This window comes from Nicotiana attenuata, chromosome 2, assembly GCF_001879085.1.
Source record: "Nicotiana attenuata strain UT chromosome 2, NIATTr2, whole genome shotgun sequence".
Classification (NCBI taxonomy): Eukaryota; Viridiplantae; Streptophyta; class Magnoliopsida; order Solanales; family Solanaceae; genus Nicotiana; species Nicotiana attenuata.
Window position 1 is genome coordinate 38553527 of NC_031990.1, and position 23268 is coordinate 38576794.

General features: G+C 38.7%; 1 protein-coding gene and 1 non-coding gene across 2 annotated transcripts; both read left to right on the top strand.

The window, feature by feature from the left end:
• LOC109218518 (pantothenate kinase 2-like) lies at positions 2671 to 14166 on the top strand. The gene is made up of 21 exons (XM_019382889.1): positions 2671 to 3095; positions 4324 to 4563; positions 4832 to 4896; positions 4995 to 5110; positions 5183 to 5288; positions 5415 to 5613; positions 7216 to 7347; positions 7856 to 7968; positions 8122 to 8314; positions 9373 to 9578; positions 10054 to 10098; positions 10219 to 10267; positions 10758 to 10840; positions 11525 to 11641; positions 11729 to 11792; positions 11926 to 12072; positions 12157 to 12315; positions 12661 to 12744; positions 13114 to 13308; positions 13421 to 13492; positions 13785 to 14166. Exons 1-21 carry the CDS (start codon positions 2931 to 2933, stop codon positions 13872 to 13874), a joined length of 2640 nt encoding a protein of 879 aa, XP_019238434.1. The 5' UTR covers positions 2671 to 2930; the 3' UTR covers positions 13875 to 14166.
• TRNAP-UGG lies at positions 21020 to 21091 on the top strand. Its single transcript has one exon. It is a non-coding gene; the product is annotated as a tRNA-Pro (tRNA).

The window sequence follows — 23268 nt, forward strand, 5'->3', positions numbered from 1 at the left end:
CAAGCAAATGTGCAACGGGAAGGCAGTGCGCGGGCAAACTTGTCATGGCATTGAATTGCGGCAAACGGGCCAAGTTCGTGGGCGATGGCAAGGCATTTTATGGCACAATGCAGCTGGATATAATGGCATTGGTGCTGGTCCAAGCCAAGGCAGGAAATTGGGGCAGCAAGTCTTGGATTGACAAAGTCAATGGTGGTTACGGGCACATGCTGTGCACATGGGCAGCAGTTGAGTTTTGTCCTAAAAGCTGGCAAGAGTTTGCACGATTTTGGGGCATGTTCTAGACATGTTCTACACATCTTTGATCATGGGGATCATGTCCTATCAGTTGGGGGATGTCAACTGAACATAGGAAACACTTTTAGGCTGACTACACTATATATATGTTTGTTAGCAGCCATAAAAACGGGCTAAGTACCTAGGGAGGGAAATAGTCAAAAATATAGGCATAGGGTTGTCTATACTAAGGCTTGAGCATGGCAAAATATGTGCCATTGCCTTGCCAAACGAGTGGCAGCACGAGCGGCCTTAGGCGGGGGCTTTTATAGGGCAGATTCGTGCACTTGTCGGCATTTTTGTGAGTTGGTGCCTGCCAAGGGTGGCGACACCTTGCCAAACTCGAGAATTTCCTTTGTAATTGATTTTATAAAAGGTTGGGAAAAGGGTTTCCCGTAAATCTGCTTGTGTCCCTTTATTTTATGCTGCCTTGAATTATTTCAAAGTGTTAAACCTCGTATGCGAAAGAAAATTGGGGAAGGCTGATGTCAAGTGGGGACTTGACTGCCGCACAACGGGCAGTGTTTCGACGGACAGAAAATGCCCCTGTGAAAACTGGTATCAGAGCGGGCCAGGTTCGTGACGAGGTCGAGACGGACATGGACAAGACTGCAAGACAAGGGGTCAATGTGCTTGTTTGTGGAAGGGACTGTCTTGGCTTAGAAATTCAGAAAAGGCAAGGAAGGCAGCGATGCAGAAATATCGAGTTTGTGGGTGCCAAAAATGAGTGTGGGTTTTTACAAATCAGTCAGTTGGCGTGCTGGATTTGCTGTGGGAATGACCGACAGGAAATGCAATGAGAAAACAAAAAATGTTGCACTTGAGGGCAAGGACAACGTAATTCTCAAACGGGTGCTGAACTTGTGATGTCTTTGCAAATGGCAGCATGTGCTGGAATATATTCGACGAGGGCGTCGAATTCAACTGGTTGGGGTGGTTTGTTAGACCCTTGACAAAGCTGATCGGCAAGCGGCGCGGCAGTGGCAAGGATTTTGGCATGATGGCCTTGCCATTGGCCTATGTGTGGGGGAAAATAAACATGCAAGACAATGCGGGTGTTGTCAATGGCAACAAACTGTTGCAAGGGCAAGTGTGACGGACTACGCTTCTATTTGAGGGCTATGGTGTGACGGACTACATCAAAAATATGAGTGGGCTGCGTGCAAGCAAAGGCCAAGATCTTGACGGAACTAGGCGGGCTGGACGGGAGCTTGACAAGGCAAAACGGGAAAGACCTCGGTGCTAAAATGGGGCAGCTTAGTGCCGAGGTAGTGGCATTGGCAATGTGGTGTTGCCATAACTTAGGTGAGCGGGCTGGCACCTAAGTAAATTGTGGGCAAACGACTTAGCAACGGGAATGGCATCAAGGCTTGGTGACTTGATGCTAAAATCAGCTTAGCATTGGCAAAGTTCAGACTTAATCAAGTAGGGGCGATCTTACAAGGACAAGCAAATGTGCAACGGGAAGGCAGTGCGCGAGCAGACTTGTCATGGCATTGAGTTGCGGCAAACGGGCCAAGTTCGTGGGCGATGGCAAGGCATTTTGTTGCACAATGCAACTGGATATAATGGCATTGGTGCTGGTCCAAGCCAAGGCATGAAATTGGGGCAGCAAGTCTTGGATTGACAAAGTCAATGGCGGTTACGGGCACATGCTGTGCACATGGGCATCAGTTGAGCTTTGTCCTAAAAGCTGGCAAGAGTTTGCACGATTTTGGGGCATGTTCTAGACATGTTCTACACGTTTTTGATCATGGGGATCATGTCCTGTCAGTTGAGGGATGTCAACTGAACATAGGAAACACTTTTGGGCTGACTACACTATATATATGTATGTTAGCAGCCATAAAAACGGGCTAAGTACCTAGGGAGGGAAATAGTCTAAAATATAGGCATAGGGTTGTCTATACTAAGGCTTGAGCATGGCAAAATATGTGCCATTGCCTTGCCAAACGAGTGGCAGCACGAGCGGCCTAAGGCGGAGGCTTTTATAGGGCAGATTCGTGCACTTGTCGTCATTATTGTGAGTTGGTGCCTGCCAAGGGTGGCAGCACCTTGCCAAACTCGAGAATTTCCTTTGTGATTGATTTTATAAAAGGTTGGGAAAAGGGTTTCCCGTAAATCTGCTTGTGTCCCTTTATTTTATGCTGCCTTGAATTATTTCTAAGTGTTAAATCTCGAATGCGAAAGAAAATTGGGCGAAGGCTGATGTCAAGTGGGGACTTGAGTGCTGCACAACGGGCAGTGTTTCGACGGACCGAAAACGCCCCCGTGACAGTAAATATGATGCTTTATGGAATGCATTGAACTTTATGAAGTATAACACTATTAATGTAAGATGAGGTTAAAGAAGAGAAAATGTGAGAGAAGTTACTTTGGTTCGCGACTCAAGGCCGAACTCCCAAGTTGACGTAGTCATCACCACAAAATATAAGTATCGTTCTTGTGCTTCATCTTAGATCCATAATTGAGGGAAAGCATCGCAGTCATCCTCGCTAATTTCGTTGCTGACTTCCTCACTACCTCCAATCTACAAGTGTCTTTTCTATAATGTGTTTAGGAGCTAGAGAGACTAATAATTTCACATCACCAGATGAAGTAAACACCCCGAATGACTTAACTTATGACCCGAAATTGGAAACGGAAGACGAAATATGGAAAATTTTGAAGAGCTCAAAAGAGCAGTGGAGATTGTAGAAATTGTCGATGCTCATGCCCACAACATTGTGGCGCTCGACTCCACTGTCCCTTTCCTCAGCTGCTTCTCTGAAATCATAGGCGACACTTTATCTGATTCACTTCAACCCATCGACTTCAAGGTCTATTCTTATCCCCCGCCACAGTTTCCTAATTACCTTGTTTTGCACCCTTTTCCCCCTCACCATGTATAGATACTGAGGTACTAGTAGTCTTAACGTTACTCAACGAAGATAGAAGTAAGAACTAAGGCGGAGCGAGAATTTCAACTTTATCGGTTCTGGATTTTGAGATCACGATTTCAAGTTTAATGACTGGGTTCTAGATTTAATATTTATATATATTTCATGAATTTAAAACACCAAATATACTGTTTGAGCAAAAGCTACCGTGTTCGGCCGAACCTATAGGTCAACTTGTGCCTCCACCCCCGTGTAAAAATACAAAAAGATGCAAGAATAACATGTTAATTTGGTTTATATACTTTCTCTATTATTTAATATGTCTACTTGGCTTATATATTGTATTAGTGGCAATAAAAGAAAATGTTAGAATAACTGTTAATTTTATAGAGAAAACATCATCGTAATGTTTACAATTTGAATAGTTGTACAAATTTAATTTCTTGAAAGTTGTTAAAGTCACAAAGAGTAGTATCAGTAAAATAGTGTCAAACATTCCAGGATGTATCAAAATGAAAAAATTGGCATATGAATTTTGATGGTTGAAGTAACTGTGTTTATACTTTATAGTTTATAATAGGAACCGAGGAGGATTTTGTTGTTCCGTAAAAAGTAATAGCTTTCTCGTGTCTTTGAAAGAGAAACTTAATGTTGAAGTTTGTGGCCATCTCATGTAGAAGCTTAAGCTGTTAGGGAACCGCCCGCTTCCATAGAACAATATCGTGTCAACGTAGACCTAAGTGGTCACACTTCTAATTATGTCTTCAACACTTAGTTTTCCGTGACTTTGCTTGGGATGATATTGAACATGACCGGATCCCTGAGTTTTCACGCAACAATTACGTTCTTATTGTACGTTTCCATTTTATATGTGATATGTCTTGGTTCTATGCTGTACTTTTCCTCCTTTACTGTTTGATCTATCAGAATAACATAGAGATAAATAAAAATAAAAGTTCCCTCGCATCCTTTTTAGGAGTGTGGTTGTGCTATAAATCATTACTTCATATTGTCTGGCCAAGGACAAGCCAAAGGTGTTCTTGTCATTTGCTCTTTTTACTTATTCATGTGGCTTTCTGTTAGCTTGTCATGATCATGGATCCAGTTCTTAGACATTATCCGTTTGCTATTTCAGCATTCTTCTTAAAGTACTGTCTGTTTCTTTCAGAGAGGCCTAAATGAAATTTGTGAACTGTATGGCTCAAGCTTACCCTTGGATGCTGTTGAAGAATCTCGTCGACGCTTTGGGTTGGAGGCGAGTGCTTCTATTTGCTTCAAAGCTATCTTACTTATTGACGACGGAATTAAGTTGAACAAAAAGCTTGACATCAAATGGCATGAAACTCTGGTACCAACAGTTGGTAGAATACTACAAGTTGAGCATGTAGCTGAAAAGATTCTTGAGAAGGTAATGAAGAATTTATATTGCTCAATATTTCTGCAAACAAGTACATGAGATATATCACTACAACACATTAGGCCTTTAACAGCGCCTAAAAAGGTGCGGCCTTTGATAAAATCTGAATTTGTAGGCTGCATATAGAACAAAAGATCTATCTGTTAATATCATTTGGCATAAGGGAGTGAAAGCTTATTCTTTTGGCATGCAATATCTCTAGAAACTTTTTCCTTTGTTGGATTTGTTAGCATCTTTCTCCTATGCTATTCTATTGCAGGGTCCAAATGGAACGTTGTGGACACTGGGTTCATTCATGGAGGCTTTCACTAAGGAATTGAAGTCATATCCTTTGGAATTTTGGTCAATATGTATCAGAGTTTATGTTTCTTTCTATTAATAATAAGTTAAGGTTCCAAAAGTTGTTCCTGACTGTTGCATACAGAAGCTGAGAAAGTTGTTACCTTTAAAAGTATTGTTGCACATCATAGTGGACTTTCAGTTAATACTGAAGTCACTCAAAAGGAGGCTGAGGAGAGCCTGAACGACGTTTTATGTGGTGAGTCTTGCAAGATTTGGGGTTCTTATGCACCATGATTGTGAATAATTCTAATAGTTTCTGTATTTCCAGCTACGAAGCCAGTCAGAATCTCAAACAAGAGCTTTGTTGATTATATCTTCATGCATGCTTTGGAGGTGGCTCAAAATTTTGACTTGCCAATGCAGATAGACACAGGGTAAGAAAGTACATATAGGGGACTTAATTTTCTTCCTATCTTCCCTCTATTTGACTAGGTTTAGAGTCTTTGAGCTTCGTGTTACATGTAAAATTTTCTTATATAAGATTAAAAGCCAAATGACAGACAACAGCAATTTGGTTTTTTAAGTACCCTCCTAGTCCCTCAAGAGTACATGGTTTTATCTTTTTCATTACAGTCTGGGGACAAGGATTTGGATCTGAGGCCAGCCAATCCCCTTAATATTCGCAATCTTCTCGAGGATAAGAGATTCACTAAGAATCGATTAGTGCTTTTACATGCATCATTCCCCTTCATAAAGGATGTGAGAAAGCACAGGAGAAATTATATTATTGATGTATTAACATATGTTACAATGAGCCCTATATATATACACACATAACATGTCCTACTCCTAATATATATTGGATTAGGGTTATTTATTTACTCCTATTTACATGACTATTCTAACACTCCCCCTCAAGCTGGTGCATATAAATCATATGTACCGAGCTTGTTACATATGTAGTTAATACGAGGACTAGTGAGGGACTTGTTGAAAATATCTGCAAGCTGATCATTCGACTTCACAAACTTTGTAGCAATATCTCCCGAGAGTATCTTTTCTCTAACAAAGTGACAGTCAATCTCAATGTGTTTAGTTCTCTCATGGAACACTGGATTTGACGCAATATGAAGAGCAGCTTGATTATCACACACAAGTCCCATCTGACTAATCTCACCAAATTTCAACTCCTTGAGCAACTGTTTGATCCAAATTAGCTCACATGTCGCCATAGCCATTGCTCGATATTCTGCTTCTGCACTAAACCGAGCAACCACATTCTGTTTCTTGCTCTTCCAGGACACCAAATTTCCTCCTACCAAGACACAATATCCAGACGTAGAACGTCTATCAGAAGGTGATCCTGCCCAATCAGCATCTGAGTATCCAACGATCTGCTCATGGCCTCGACCCTCAAACAATAAACCTTTGCCTGGAGCTGATTTTATATACCGAAGAATGCGAACAACTGCATCCCAATGACTATCACACGGAGAATCCATAAACTTACTCACAACACTCACAGAAAAGGAAATGTCAGGTCTTGTCACTGTAAGGTAATTTAATTTACCAACCAACCGTCTATATCTTGCAGCATCACTAAGAGGCTCCCCCTGTCTTGGCATAAGTTTAGAATTCGGATCCATCGGAGTGTCAACCGGTCTACAACCTGTCATTCCTGTCTCTTCAAGAATATCTAAGGCATACTTTCGTTGTGAGATCACAACACCTGAGCTAGACTGAGCGACCTCAATACCCAGAAAATACTTTAGTTTGCCCAGATCCTTAGTCTGAAAGTGTTGCAAGAGATGTTGCTTCAATTTAGTAATACCATCCTGGTCATTGCCGGTAATAACAATGTCGTCAACATAGACCACCAGATAAATACAGAGACTCGAGGCAGAATGCCGATAGAACACAGAGTGATCAGCTTCACTCTGAATCATGCCAAATTCTCGAATAACTGTGCTGAACTTACCAAACCATGCTCGAGGAGAGTGCTTTAGACCATAAAGTGACCGACGCAAGCGACATACAAGGCCACGGGACTCCCCCTGAGCAACAAACCCAGGTGGTTGCTCCATATAAACTTCATCCTTAAGGTCACCGTGTAAAAAAGCATTGTTAATGTCCAGCTGATACCATGTGAGAAAGCACGGGAGAAAATATATTATTGATGTATTGACATATGTTACAATGAGCCCTATATATATACACACATAACATGTCCTACTCCTAATATATATTGGATTAGGGTTATTTATTTACTCCTATTTACATGACTATTCTAACAGTTTACTTGGTTCATATTTGCTATGTATCCTAATGATTATCTACTCAAGATCTATAATATCTGTATAGATTGGACTTTCAGCTTCAACAATCGCTTCGAGTTTTGGGAAGGCCATTTCAGAAAACAAGGAGCTTGAAGATTATAAGCCTGAAGATATCTCTCTATCCCTTCTGCGAATGATTTCATACAATATTGGTCAGGTATCCCATAGTTAAGATCCCTACAATTCTATAAAGCATTTACTTCAAGTTTGATATATAGGGTTAAGTACATTTTAGTCTATCCTGTTTTGTCCGCAAGTGACAGTTTGTGACAAATTTTGTAAATAATAGATCTCATAGAATGGAACTGGAAGAAGAAACCGTTTGTTTGCATGCTTCTGTAGTTCACATTCTAGAACATCAACATTTTACTATTACATATGACCGACATCTTGTTAAAAGTTAACCTACAATAAATAAACAAGATGAGTGCCTGAATAATTGAGAATCAGGCAAATTTCTTCCCTTGATTTATCCTTTCAAGTTCTCCATAGCAAGATACATGTATTATCAGTTGTTCGATTATTAGCTATATTTACTTTATCCTAAAAAGGAAAAAAGTGGTTAGCTATATTTCTGATTCCTTCCTTTTAATGAGGAAATGAGTCATTGCTTGATGTACTATTATATGTTGCCTAACCATGAAATTTATCTGTACATTTTCTAGATAGCTTATCTTAATGCACTGCGTTTTGGACTCAAAAGGATATTCTTTGGAGGATTTTTCATACGAGGTCACGCTTACACTATGGACACAATCTCTTTTGCTGTTCAGTTCTGGTGAGAAACTGATATTTTATACTAGGCATCATTATTTAAACACAATCACTAGGTCTTTTATAAGTTCTTTCTTTCCTCCAAAGCATGTGCTTATTCCTTTCTTTCATTATTATCTCTTCATTAATATCACCCTTGCACCAAATCTTTCAATAGGTCCAAGGGAGACGCACAAGCTATGTTTTTGCGACATGAAGGTTTCTTGGGAGCTCTGGGTGCATTTATGAGCTACGAAAAGCATGGTTTAGATGACCTGATGGTCCATCAGTTAGTGGAAAGATTCCCGATGGGTGCACCATACATTGGAGGGAATGTTCATGGCCCACCGCTGGGAGATTTGAATGAGAAGGCAAGTATTACTTTAAAGTTTTAAACTCTCGTGCACTAAGTAATGGGTTTGAGTGTGATAAGTTTTATGTATGACTTAGACTGTTATCAGTAGCGTCCTTCAACAATTTGAAATGCCCTGAAAATGTTCCGTAAAGTGACTGATTTGACAATATAGTTCTTGCTCTCGAATGGAGTTTCTAAGCTGCTTCTTATGTCACAGATTTTTGCAAGTAGCTCTGAATGCAAGACATGAAAACTTTTGTTTCATGAGGAGTATAATTTCTTTTTGTGTTAAATAAGGAATAAATGCCTAAAGCTACAAAGCATATATTCTGTGGGGTAACCACTTTGTGATAATGATAGCAACGGTGGGAAAATGGTACCCGTTTATGACCAAAAATACATACAAGTAGAATAATGGGAAGTGGCATGGGAAAAGGCACATGAAGTTGGCTATATAAGTTGAAGCTTGATATGTTGAGTAAAGGTTTCCAGTTACCTTACTAAACTGACTCAGTCCAATATACCCCGCAATTAATATGAATAATCTTGTTGTTAATGCTGTTTTGAGGATAGGTAAAGAGTTGCTTGTCAAGATGGTTGGAGAAACATTCCTTCTGTAATTAATTGCTTTTTCTCCTCCTCCTCCATAGTTGCTTGACGAGCTTTATTTAATTTTGAACTTATAGAAGGTAAAGTTAGCAGGTAAGAGGTTTAATATTTGAGGATATTGATCTTTTCCTTCTTCTTCTCCATAGTTTCTTGACAAGCTGTATTGAATTTTGAATTTATAGAAGTTGAAATCAGCAGGTAAACTGGTTTAATTTTTCTGGGAATTGATTTATTTTTGGAGACTTCTTCTTTTACCATTCTGATAGGGGAGTTGATAAATCAGATTAGTGAACTATAAGGTGTACAGTCCCGCTTTTCTAGTTTACTCCACAGTTGCTTGACAAGCTGTATTGAAATCTGAATTTATAGAAGCTAAAGCTAGCAGGTAACCTGGTTCAATTTTCGGGGGTTATGATCATATAGCTTGAAATTTGTTCTCTCATTAACACTATTTTTTTATTTCAGATATCGTGGATGGAGAAATTTGTACGAAAGGGAACTGAAATTACTGCTCCTGTTCCAATGGCTCCACCAGCTACTACCGGCCTTGGAGGCTTTGAAGTTCCATCATCTAAAGGAGTTCTTCGACCTGATGCGAGCAAATTAAATGTTGGGGTACTGCATCTGGTCCCATCTTTGGAGGTTTTCCCACTTTTAGCAGATCCAAGAACGTAAGTGATTACTGAAAGATGATCTTTTTGGCAGATCTTTTGCATATTTTGTGTGGTTCAACAAAAGGTGCAGCTCTTTAGCTGAGCTGGTTTTTCATAATTCCTAGTTGCAGTCGTTGTCTTTCCGTACATTCTGGTTATTTTTTGTTACGTTTCTTACTTCTAGTTAGCTTCTTCGTAATTTTGTTCCATTTCTTTGTTTCCTTCGAAGGGGCTGTCACTGTTTATTTATCTTGGTTTCCTGACTTGGTTAGCTCGCAGCGTACTCTCATATTAAAAGTTTTAGAAATGCCCCATTCTTTTCCAAATCTTTCATCGTTTGTGTAGATGTAGAGGGTACTTGACAGGGCAAAAATTGTATTACTATTTCTGGGCACTACTGGTTTGAAGAATATTGTGTTTTTAAGTATTTCTAGAACAATGGTTTGAAGAATATTGTGTTTTTTAACCAGAGTTTTGAATTGGTCTTTTGCAGATACGAGCCAAATACCATAGACCTCTCAGATCACGGTGAACTAGAGTAAGTTAAATTACACACTAAGAACTTGCTTTATTTTTTCTGTAGTAGTCAAACAAGCCTGCTTTCTATTATTTGGTCCATTATTTCTGATTCTTAGACTAAAATTCAGCTGTTCTGTAGGTACTGGTTCACTGTATTATCTGAGCATTTGTCGGACCTTGTTGACAAGGTAAAACATTGACCATTTAATCATGTCAAAATCCTTGTTTCAGCCCAAGAGAGGAAGACTGCAGTATTTTTTAAATGCCTCCACGAAAGCTCCTTTGGTAAAACACAGTGGCAGCCCAAGGAGGAGGCTTGATGTATATTATCTTGTTAGAAAAAGATGTAAAGGTTGACTTGAAAGTTCTAATAGGGTTAAAGCCTTACCTGAAATCTTTCTTGTTCAGGCAAAAACTAGGTTTGAGAGGTTAAAATTGAAGATTTCCATCTCTTCTTGTCCCTGCCCCTAGGTCGAGGAACTAATTTGTGCTTCAACTGTTCATTCAATTTCATAAAATGTCATACCCAATCTTTTGATTGTTTTGAACAATAAAGGGAAATAATTGTCATTTGTTTTGAATTGTACGATGTGCATCAAACTATTTATAATTGTTCTATACTAACTTGCAAAGTCTCCCATATTTTCATGGTTTGAGAAGCTAATACTTGAATTTCAGGCAGTAGCTAGTGAGGGTGGAACTGACGATGCAAAAAGAAGGGGTGATGCATTTGCTCGGGCATTTTCAGCACACTTGGCTAGGTATTATTTGTATTCCCTGTTCCATATCCATCTCTAGATGTTTTTCCCCCTATTGTTATGTAGTCCTTTGAGTTTATTGATCCTGTAATAACTATGTTAATTAATCTTGTAATAATTTTTTGTTCTTCTGTAGGACATTTGTGAGTTTATTGATCTTATATAATACAGTTACGACTATCATCGCGACCGCCATCCACTGCCAACCATCTCTGCTAGCTTTTTGAGTGTGTTTCATCAAAGAAAACAATTTATATAACATCACGTTAATTAATATATTTTGTACTATTTTGTGGATATAATATTTATTTGTAATTTCTGTGAATTCTATAGTAGTTTTTAAACAAAGATAAACTACCCACATTCAGATACTGAAAACACAGTCATTTATTCAGTGTTTAGGTCTAAATGCTATAATATTCAAATGTCTATTCAGATTAAGATATCTTAATCTTAATGAAAATAAACAGGACCTAAGGCTATATCTCTAAGATAAAGAGCGGAACTACTTCACTCTTAGCTCATAAGATAATTACCTTAACTCTAGATCTTGAAAAGAGAAATTCAAAAGTGGAAGAACTAACTTTGTTAGTGAAAAATCAGGAGTGTATAGAGCTAATAGGAGTGTTAACACTTACCAATAGTATTTGTAAAGTTGCTTTAAAAGACTATCTATTTTGTTAACAGATTGATGGAGGAACCTGCAGCTTATGGAAAGCTAGGACTCGCCAACCTTTTGGAGCTAAGAGAAGAATGCTTGAGAGAGTTTCACTTTTTTGATGCATACCGAACCATTAAACAAAGGTATCTTCATATGGAAGGACATATTCTTGTTCTATTATCTTGGAAGCAAATATGCTTATCGTACCAGCTCCATGGAATATTTTACAGGGAGAATGAAGCTTCACTTGCAGTTTTACCTGATCTTCTGCTGGAGCTTGACAGCATGACTGAGGTATGTATTTTCGCATATTTCCTTTGTTACTTTTTCTTCCCTTTCTCCTCGTTGAAGTAGGTTAGGTAGATCATTAAATATATGCTTTGTATTTTTATTTTATTTGCTAATACATCTAGTTTCTATCTTGTAGGATATGAGACTACTTACACTAATCGAAGGTGTTCTTGCTGCGAATATCTTTGATTGGGGATCACGTGCCTGTGTTGATCTCTATCACAAAGGAACAATTATTGAGATCTACAGAATGAGTCGCAAGAAGATGCAAAGACCATGGCGGGCAAGTGAAAGGAAAAAATATATTAATGTTGTTTTTTTTATTACTGCTAGAAAACGTGCATTTGAATGCCATTCTTGTGTTCAGGTGGATGATTTTGATGCTTTTAAAGTGAGAATGTTAGGGTCTGGAGAGAGAAAGCCTCAGCCACATAAAAGAGCGCTGCTTTTTGTTGACAACTCGGGTGCGGATATTGTTTTAGGGATGCTTCCTCTTGCAAGGGAACTTCTCCGGCGTGGGACTGAAGTATGGTTTGCCTTTTTATGAATATAAATTTTAGAATGTTTTGCCTTTAAATGAATCTAAGTTTTTGAATGTGTTGCCTTTTAAATGAATCTAATTTATTCAATGTTCTTAACAAAAAAAATGTTTTGCTTCATGGTAAATTACCTTACATTTCCATTATCTAAGCTTTATTAAATTAGAGATACTATTTCACATCTGATAATGTACAAGATAAATGTTCATTTAACACGTAATAACCACTTTCAATTGCTACCTTGTTTGCTCTGTATGATCCTGTCCTATCTCCTATCGTATAAGCTGAACTTTTTAGGTTCCAAAAATCATATATTCAGAAATTTTATGCAGGTTGTGCTGGTAGCGAACTCACTTCCTGCACTAAATGATGTTACTGCAATGGAGTTGCCCGATATTGTTGCTGAGGCTGCTAAGGTATGTTGATTTTCAAGAAATTGCTTCACAAAGTACAGGGAAAAAATCAGAGCTATAACCATAGTTTTTTTCTTCTCACTTTCTCTCTGTGTATGGAATTTTATTTTTAATAAAGTTCTCTCTCTTGGTTATCAAAATGTTTTCCAAGAAATTGCTATTAGTTATAATGAGACATATAGCTCCTCTTGCTGAACTCCTTCGCCTTTTTGGAGAAAGAATGCTTTTTTACCTTGTTCTCTAAAAGAAAATGAATCTATGTACTATTAAGGCATATTTGTAGTAAAATGTCTTAAAGCTTTCTCTCTCCCTTCCCCTCTTTTCTTTGTACATAATACCTCATTAGCTCGGTAATATTGCTTTGGCTTATAGCACTGCGATATTCTTCGAGGGGCAGCTGAAGCAGGAGGCTTACTTGTGGATGCAATGAGTAACATCCAAGACGGCTATAAGGAAGATACGCCCTCTGTTCCTCTGATGGTTGTGGAGAATGGATGTGGCAGTCCATGCATAGACTTGAGGCAAGTGAGCTCAGAGTTAGCAGCTGCAGCCAAAGATGCGGATCTGGTACAGTGCTCTGCTCCTTTCTTTTATACCCTAAACGTACAAACTATATCATTCAGCAAATAAGCACAACTCATGAGGATGTGTTTTTTTTCTTCTTTTTTTGGTGATGCAGGTAATTCTGGAAGGGATGGGCCGATCTTTGCATACCAACTATAATGCAAAGTTCAAATGTGATGCTCTAAAGGTAATGATTCTACCTGTCTCAGAAAACATTTTAAAGATGGTTTCTGCATATCTTCATAGATCTAGATCTCGTGGATATCTAATGGAGATTCGATAAAGTACCTTCCATGAATGAATAAGTTAAACTGAGCTTTGTTTCATATTTTATTTAGGCATGATCTCCTATTATTGAACAGATTAAGAGCTCATAAACATTTGGTACTTTGAATATGTGGGACGTGGAATACTGTTAAAAGTATAAAGCGCTCTCTTTGTTCCTCGTTTTCTTTGACATGCTGTATGTGATTTTGCAGCTTGCTATGGTGAAGAATCAGCGGTTGGCACAAAAGTTGGTTAAAGGGAATATTTATGATTGTGTATGTAGATATGAACCAGCTAGTTAAATCCTTCCCTTTTCATGTAGTTCTATTAATTTCTGCGCACAGAACAGTCACCCCATACTACGGTTTGAGGTTGATTATAAGCGGGCGCCTCGGCAACGATGATCAGTGGTCCCATTTTCTGAGATGCTAACGAGCATCATTATAGATATAAACTTTCAGAAATTGCATTCTCATGTTTAGCCAACTGCTTAAGAATTCGTTTCTGGATAGGTTTTGTTAAGCTTAATGCATTAATCGTTTTATTGTACATTGTGTTACTAAATCCAATGGAAGTCGTAAGATATTCTTTTCATCTCGCCTTTTGTTTTCTCTTTCTCTATTTTTTCTTTAATAAGGATGGACATTGAATTTGTGGAGTTAATGGAATTTCGACTGGTTAAGTTCGATCGCTTGGAAGAATAATTAAAGGAAATTTTACCTCCTATAGCAAAGGTATAAACCTTATTTATTATAAATCAAAATTCTTTTAAAATATCATTTTCTATATCTACCTTTTATATCTTATAGCAAAATAAGTATTTAGGGTATATACTACCATTGGGGTATGAAATAAGGCATGAAATATGCTATTTATGTTTTTCCTCTCTCTTAAAGAGCTGGACATACCTATTTTTAAGGTGATTGTCATTACTGTATTCATGAATACATGACGCGAATACATGTGAATACATGCGCGTACAGCTGGACTGCCCTGATTTTTAGGCGCAGCGAATACACTACCGTAACAGCTTAATAGTAGCTATAGGAAGTAATTATGTATATTGTAGCTATAGGAAGTTAGTAGTTACTAAACAATATTGGTTTCTGAAAATTCCTCGTAATTAAATGACTGTAACAAGACAAAATGTATTTATCCTCGTAACATATGGCTTTGGCGGTTGTTTTTTAAAAAAAAGTTCTTTATTAGTACTTTTAACTTAAACTAAGAGTAGTTGACATTTCTCCAAAATCATCAAACCATGAAACCAAAGATTCACTTTTGTCCAATTCTCAATGTGTGATATGAACTGAGCTTAACAGCAGAAATTAAAGAGAAGAAGGCAGGAAAGGCAATGAAACAGTAAAATGAAGAAGGAAAAAAAGAAGAAAAAACAGAGAAATGCGATAAAATGAGAGCAGCAATTAAGGATAGTGTGTATTTTTCATATCTGAAGAAGAGAACAACATTACAATTTATAATATGTCACCCTTAATTGACCTAGCTAATGCTGTACGGACAATGCCCAGAAATGGCAACAAAGCTGGACCTAATGTGCTTGCCTAGTCTAAATGTGTGGGGTGAATGTGTAATTACAGTAACTATAACTTAAAAGTAATTGGGACTAAACTAACTATTACGCAAACTTCTTCTAACCTCCTTCCCAACTAACTATAACGACCAGGTACTCCTGCGCAAGCACAAGGTACCATCACCCCAAGCGTCCTGCAACTGGATTCGTATCAGATCCCCCCGTTAAAATCTTCCTTGTCCTCAAGGAAGGAATGTAGGGAACCTGATTTTGAGAGAATGGTAATCTTCCCAAGTAGCTTGATCTGGTGCTGTCTTATCCCATTGAACCAACACTTGCGCGACAACTTTGTTCCTCTTTTGGATCATCCTTCTGTCAAGAATTTGTTGAGGTTGAGGGCAGTATAGGCTGGAGATGTCAATTATGGGAGGGTGTGAAATAGTGTCAGGGAGCTTATAGCAAGGTTTAAGCTGAGAGACATGAAATGTGTGATGAAGTAGGAGCTGGGATGGCATGGATAGCTTATATGCCACACTACCAATCTTTTGCAAGACTTGGTAAGGACCATAATACTTTGCTGAGAGTTTAGAAAAATGAGTGCCTGAAAGTGTCACTTGCCTATAAGGCTGTACCTTGAGGTAAACCCAGTCCCCTTCCTTGAATTGTCTATCACTCCTATGTCTATTAGCTTGATCAACCATTCTCTGTTGTGCCCTTTGTAAATGATATTGTAACAGCTGGTACTTGAATTCTCTTGTCAGCAAATTTCTGTCCACTTCTTCCATGGTTGAATCCCCTGCGATATATGGTAAGTGAGATGGTGGAGGTTGACCATATAAGGCCTCATAAGGGGTGGTTTGAATAGAGGAGTGAAAGGTGGTGTTGTACCACCACTCAGTTGCTGCTAGGTAAGAGGACCAATCCTTTTGAGAATCCGAACAAAAACACCTGAGGTAAGTCTCCAAATATCTGTTAACCACCTCTGTTTGTCCATCAGACTGTGAATGGTAAGCTGTAGAAGTGCTGAGAGTGACCCCACTCATGGAGAATAACTCCTGCCATAGCTTACTAGTGAAGATAGGATCCCTATCACTCACTATGTCTTCAGGCATCCCATGTAATCTGAATACATGTTCCATAAAGAGCTTAGCAATATCAGAGGCAGTATAAGGGTGAGCCACTCCTATGAAGTGAGCATATTTGGTCAATCTATCTACCACCACCCATATCACTGTCTTCCCTTTGGCCTTGGGCAACCCTTCAATAAAATCCATGCTAATACTGCTCCAAGCTAATGAGGGAATCTTGAGTGGTTGTAGGAGACCAGGATAAGGTACTGTCTCATATTTGTGCCTCTGGCATACATCACATTCCTTGACATACACCTGAACATCATCTTTAATCCCTTTCCAGTAGAAGAGTGCAGCTATTCTCCTGTAGGTGTGATCTATGCCTGAATGACCTCCAGTAGGGGAATCATGCCATAGTTTCATGATCTCTTTTCTCAGTTGTTCATCAGGCCCCACTACTAACTTTCCATTTCTTCTTAGCTGGTTATGCACAAAGGTGTACCCTTTTGATTCTCCCCCTTCCCTCTTGAGGGTTTCAATAATTGCTACAAGCTCATCATCTAACTCCCAAGTCTTCATTATCTGATCCAACAAATTAGTCTTGATAGTGGAGAGTGTCAAGGCTGCCAATTCTACCAATGGCAGTCTAGAAAGAGCATCTACCACCTTGTTCTCCCTTCCCTTTTTGTACTCAATCACAAAGTCATATTGCATGAGTTTAGTTATCCATTTCAGTTGTGATCCTGTGTGCAACTTCTGTTCCAGGAGAAATTTCAGTGCCTTTTGATCTGTTTTAACTGTGAAGGGCCTGCCAGTTAAATATTGTGACCATTTGTTTATTGCCATGACTAAGGCCAACAGCTCCTTATCATACAATGACAAGGCTTGGTGCTGTGGGGATAAGCCCTTGCTTAGGTAGGCTATAGGCTGACCTTTCTACATCAATACAGCCCCTATTCCCATGCTGCATGCATCAGTCTCCACCACAAATGGTATAGAGAAATCAGGCAAGGTTAGAACTGGTGCAGAAGTCAAGGCATTCTTCAAATTGTTGAAGGCTTCAGTAGCCTTGGGTGACCACTTAAGGTTGTCCTTCTTCAATAGATCAGTAAGGGGTTTGCTAAGAACTCCATACCCCTTGATGAACCTTCTGTAGTAGCCTGCTAGCCCCAGGAATCCCCTTAGTTGCTTGAGACTAGCTGGTTCTGCCACATCTGTACAGCTTCTATCTTTTTGGGATCAGTAGCTACTCCTTCTGCTGAGATATAGTGTCCTAGGTACTCAACTCTGGTGGCTGCAAACACACACTTGCTCCTTTTAGCAAATAGTTGGTGTTGTATCAGTAAATCAAAAGTAATTCTGAGGTGGTGCACATGCTCCTGCAGGTGCTTGCTGAACACCAGGATGTCATCAAAAAACACTACTATGAACTTCCTGAGGCGTGCTTGGAAGATATGATTCATCAAACTTTGGAAACTGGAAGGTGCGTTTGTGAGACCAAAGGGCATGACTAAGTACTCATAATGTCCAGAATGAGTCTTAAAAGCTGTCTTCTGGATATCTGAGGGTGCCATTCTAATTTGATGATAGCCTGCTCTCAAGTCTATCTTAGAGTAGATCCTTGAACCCCCCAGCTCATCCAATAACTCTTCAATAATTGGAATGGGGAACTTGTCCTTTATAGTGAGCTTGTTCAAGGCCCTGTAGTCCACACATAGCCTCCAAGAGCTATCCTTCTTTCCCACCAATACTACAGGAGAGGCATAAGAGCTGGCACTGTATTGAATTATGCCTTGTTGTAGCATCTCTAACACCATCTTTTCTATTACATCCTTCTGGAGAGGAGAATATCTATAGGGTCTTGAGTTCACAGGAAAGCTGCCCTCCTTTAGAGGAATATGGTGGTCAAACACTCCTCTTGAAGGTGGTAGCTGTCTTGGTTCCTGAAACAGCTCATGATACTCTTCTAGTGATGCTTGCACTTGAGCTGGTTCTTCCTCCAAACTGTTATCCTTCTTCTCTTCAGCAGGTGATGAAGGACATACCCTGATCATAAAGATTTGGGCATCATAAGCAGTAATGTTGTTGAAAGGTTTGACCTCTACAGTTTTAAAAGAGGGCTGGATGCCCTGTAGAGCAACCTGCTTGCCCTGATACTCAAACCTCATATATAGCTTCTCAAAATTGATTTGAATATCCCCTAGTTTACTCAACCACTGAATTTCCAGCACCACATCACAGCTTCCTATGGGGAGTACTAGAAAGTCATCTTGAAACATAACACCCTGCATCAACCATTTGAACCCCTGGCTTCCCTTCACTGATTGTATAACTCTTCCATCAGCTACTGACACATCTTGAGGACTAATCTGATAAACCTTGCATCCAATCCTCTGAGCTGCCTTCTCATTGATGAAATTATGTGTGGAGCCACTATCAATGAGAACATTGATTGGTTTGTGTTCAGTGAACCCTTGGACTTTCAAAGTTTTGTACCCTCTAGAACCCTGCAGGGCTTCTAAAGAAATCTCACAGCTTTCTATAGCCTCTTCTTCTTGACTATGATCTGTGATGCCCTCTTCAAGTTCTACCTCTTCAAGGCTAGTTGAATCTGTTTCCTCAATCTCCAAGGAATAAATCTGCCTCTTTGCTTTACACTTATGCCCTGGCACAAATTTTTCATCACAGAAGAAACACATTCCTTGAGCCCTTTTTTCATCCATCTCAGCTGGAGTGAGTCTCCTTCTCCTACTGTTGTCAAAGTGGGCAGTGACTGGCCCCTTGTTTGCAGTTACAGTTCCTTTAAAAGGTCCATTAGATCCTGATCCTACAGCTGCTTTAAAGGTAGAATGATGAACTGCAGTTTGCCCCTTGATGGCTTTACTTTGGGCAGCAAAGCTGGCTTCCTGTAGCCTAGCCAAATAATAAGCTTGAGGCAGGCTACAAGGGTTCCCTACTCTAACAGCATCTCTGAGCTCAGGTTTCAGGTTGTTCAAAAAGATATCGATTGCATGCTCAATAGCTAGATTGATCCTAGTGATGACACTGACAAAGGCTCTTTGGTAGTCTTGCACTGACCCTGTGTGCTTGACATTCATGAGCTCAGTCATGGGGTCAGAGTACTCAGCTCCAAAGCTGTCACAAAGTGCCCATAAGTACTCTTCCCAAGTGGGAAGAGGCAGCTTGCTTTACTTCTCATGTAACCCAAGTGCCATTGCAATGCATCCCCCTCAAAATGCATAGAGACCAACTTCATTCTCTGCTGAATTGTAACATCCTCATCAGCAAAAAATTGTTCCACCTTATACAACCAAGTCCTCAAGTCATCACCACTGAACTTAGGAAATTCAACCTTATGGTACTTAGCAAAAGGAATATTAGGCAAGGTAGTGGTGGAGTTATATGAGGAATTCTGTAGGTGACCATTCGAGGGAGCAGGTTGATAAGCGGGTGGTGTAGGGAGGTAAGGTACCTGGTGGTACAGGGGAGGGGATATATGAGTAGTTTGGGTACTATAGGCAGGTGGAAACTGAGTGTGTTGAGCATAATGATTATAGGGTACTGGTATAGCCATAGGTGAGCCTTGGTACAGAAAGGAAGCCTGTGGATAACTCCTACTCAAGCTATTTTGGTTGTGAAGAGGTGGGAGTGGCATTGTAGTGGTTCTAGGAAGTGGAGGAGGCTGTGGTTGAGAGCTGAATGTTTGGAAGGGGGCAAGTTGTGTGGGTACTGCTCGTGCAGGGAGGTTATATGGTGAAGAGCTAGGGTTCAAGGGCAAGGCTGAGGTTTGTGCCATAGGCACAGAAGTAGCTCTAATTTGGACAACAGCAATGGGATTACTACTAGAGCTAACCACAGCAGGGCTGTTAACCCTCTGCAAGCTAGGTGAAGCTAGATCTCCAAACTCAAAAGGCTTATCATTAGGAGAATAGAGCTCACCTCCACCATAGGTTGCTGGTTTGTCTCTCTCAGGCCTCTTCCCATCATGTATGACTTCATTGAGTACCTCTCTCATCTCACTCAAAGCTTCTTCTTGATTTCTACAAGTTTGTTCTTGAGCAGCCTCCAACTGTTCCTGCTTTGCTGCTACATTCAACACCTCTGTGGAGATTTTCTTGAGTGTCTCCATAACCTCATCCATATTGATGGTCATTGTACCCGCAGAGCCAAGATTTGCTCTGATACCACTGATATGAACTGAGCTTAACAGCAGAAATTAAAGAGAAGAAGGCAGGAAAGGTAATGAAACAGTAAAATGAAGAAGGAAAAAAGAAGAAAAAACAGAGAAATGCGATAAAATGAGAGCAGCAATTAAGGATAGTGTGTATTTTTCATATTTGAAGAAGAGAAGAACATTATAATTTATAGTATGTCACCCTTAATTGACCTAGCTAATGCTGTACGGACAATGCCCAGAAATGGCAACAAAGCTGGACCTAATGTGCTTGCCTAGTCTAAATGTGTGGTGTGAATGTGTAATTACAATAACTATAACTTAAAAGTAATTGGGACTAAACTAACTATTACGCAAACTTCTTCTAACCTCCTTCCCAACTAACTATAACGACCAGGTACTCCTGCGCAAGCACAAGATACCATCACCCCAAGCGTCCTGCAACTGGATTCGTATCAATGTGAGCTTGGTGAGTGTATCTTATTGGTGAATTCATTAGTATTTATAATCAGTATATTATCCGTTTCCTTTAGGAAAAAACTGAAACAACAAAATTCTTTACCACAAAGGAATAACCGATCAGTATTCTTAGTATTAGGTAACTACAATGCGGTGTGCAAAAACTAAGCTGCCGTAATATATAAAGTAAGTACTGATCAATAACATATCAAAGGGCATTTGGTCTAGTGGTATGATTCTCGCTTTGGGTGCGAGAGGTCCCGAGTTCGATTCTCGGAATGCCCCCACAAAATGTCTTTTTTCTAAATTCACATCTTCCAATTTGGACAAAGAGCAAGAACATCATTTTTTTTTGAGTCTTGCGATATTTATTTCTTTTGTAGGCTTTGGCAGAACGCAAAAGCTGTTTTGCAAGTTTTCATCTTATATTTGTCTGGAGTTATTTTGACCAGTCAAGATATTAATCACAATAGCAGCAGTCAATGTCAGAAATCATGGTATATATATTCCAATATAACAGCAGGTGTTGAAAGGAAAAAGACAAAACGCAAGTTTGAATGAAGCGCAAAGACAAAGCTCAATCAAGGGAAGAAGCAAATGGCAGAATCGCCTAGAAATCTTGGCTTATCCAGAAAGCATCATTTGTAAAAGTAGAATCTCTTGCGAACAAAAGGAAAGCATGAAAAAGATGAAGGTTTAATTCTTACTCCTAACAGGTTTGGAAGTGAAGTACTCCCTTTGTATATTTCTGCATAAAAGAGAGCCTCTTTCTTTCTGCATTATGACAGTTAGATTTTCATATCATTAGCCTTAAAAATGTATATTTTTAGCCACTTCAAAAAATAATAAGTAGCAAATAAATATTTTGTGGGCGTTTGGACATAACAATTGTAAAATTCCAAAAAAAGGTGAAAAAAATTTCAAGTGAAAATGGTATTGGAAATTTAGAGTTGTGTTTGGACATGAATAGAATTTTGGGTTGTTTTTGAAGTTTTGTGAGTGATTTGAGTAAAAATTTTGAAAAACATCTTTTTGGAGTTTCAAATTTTCGAAATTTTTCAAAATGCATCTTCAAGTGATAATTGGAAATTTTATAAACAAACGTTGATTTCGGAAAAAATTGAAAATTTGAAAAAAAGGAAAAAATTTCTTATATCCAAACGGGCTCTTATTTTGTGTATTATATACAAAATATATATATATATATATATTTTATGCACTTTTTGGCGAGCGAATACAATTAGTTTCAGCTGATCATGTCAATTTTATATTTTGCTCTAAAAACAATGGGGGGAAATGTACTCTAAGGGAATTATAACATACTTAAGTCCTAGTTATCAAGATGTATATCTAAATCAAATTATCTCTATGAGATATTAATTTTTTTAAAATAAAACAACCTCAAGGTGATACCAAAATAGATACAAAGTCATAAGGGGAAACAAGAACTCCTCAAAATATTTAAAAAGTTTGAGAAATTGTAATGAAGAAAAAGAAAACTCTTTGCTCCTCGAATAATAACACCTTCACTTAAATTAATTTTGGTATGGGTGGACTAAATCTTTGTTGTGAAACTTAAATAATTGAAACAATATTAATTAAATGACTTTTGGTCAATCTTTTCTTTATGGATGTATTGATTGATTCTGATTTTTCAGTTCTTCAAGTAAGGGATGTTTTCCAGCTTCAAAATCAGAACTTATTAACTAGTTGTAGTAAAAGTCTTATTAGTACAATTATTATCTGATTATTTTTAGTTCTCCATTTTGTAACATTATTAGAAAAATATTTAGATGATTTTATTTTAATTTGAAACTAGAATATAAGAACTTCACTTGAGCAGCTTTCAATTATTATCTGTAGCTCTTTCTTTAAAGTTTTTTATTGATATATGATCACGCCCAACTATGCCTTATAAAAGGGACTCTGCGGACGTTGCAAATATAACCCGAGTATTACACCCAGGGTCGAATCCACAGAGAGTTAACCTATCAACCACTATCTTCAGACCCACTAATTCTTCAAAACCAGCTTCCCAAATATTCAAATTCTCAGTTGAGTGTTCTTTAACAACTAGCTTGCAATTAACTAAATGGCTGTAACTAAATTAATAAGGTTGTAAACAATTATGGGACAAAGCTAAGGCAATGAATTCCCCTATTGATGGAATCCCTTCTGTTTATGCTCATACAAATTTACCCACACATCTCTATCAATCATGAACGCTAATCTTACCGCAAATCTCTCCCGAGTAATCACAGTAATCTACTATTGCACTCTCCCGAGATACACTAGCTTGCTTTATTTAGCACACTTCAATTTAGATTGCACCCAAGGCTTCGTTATTCCTAATCCCGCCTTTAAACCCGCAATTATAGATTCCTCTAATAATCTAGGAGTGGTGTTGTCCAACAATACCCTAAATATGCACTCTTTTCCAAGTTATGCACACTAAATAGGCA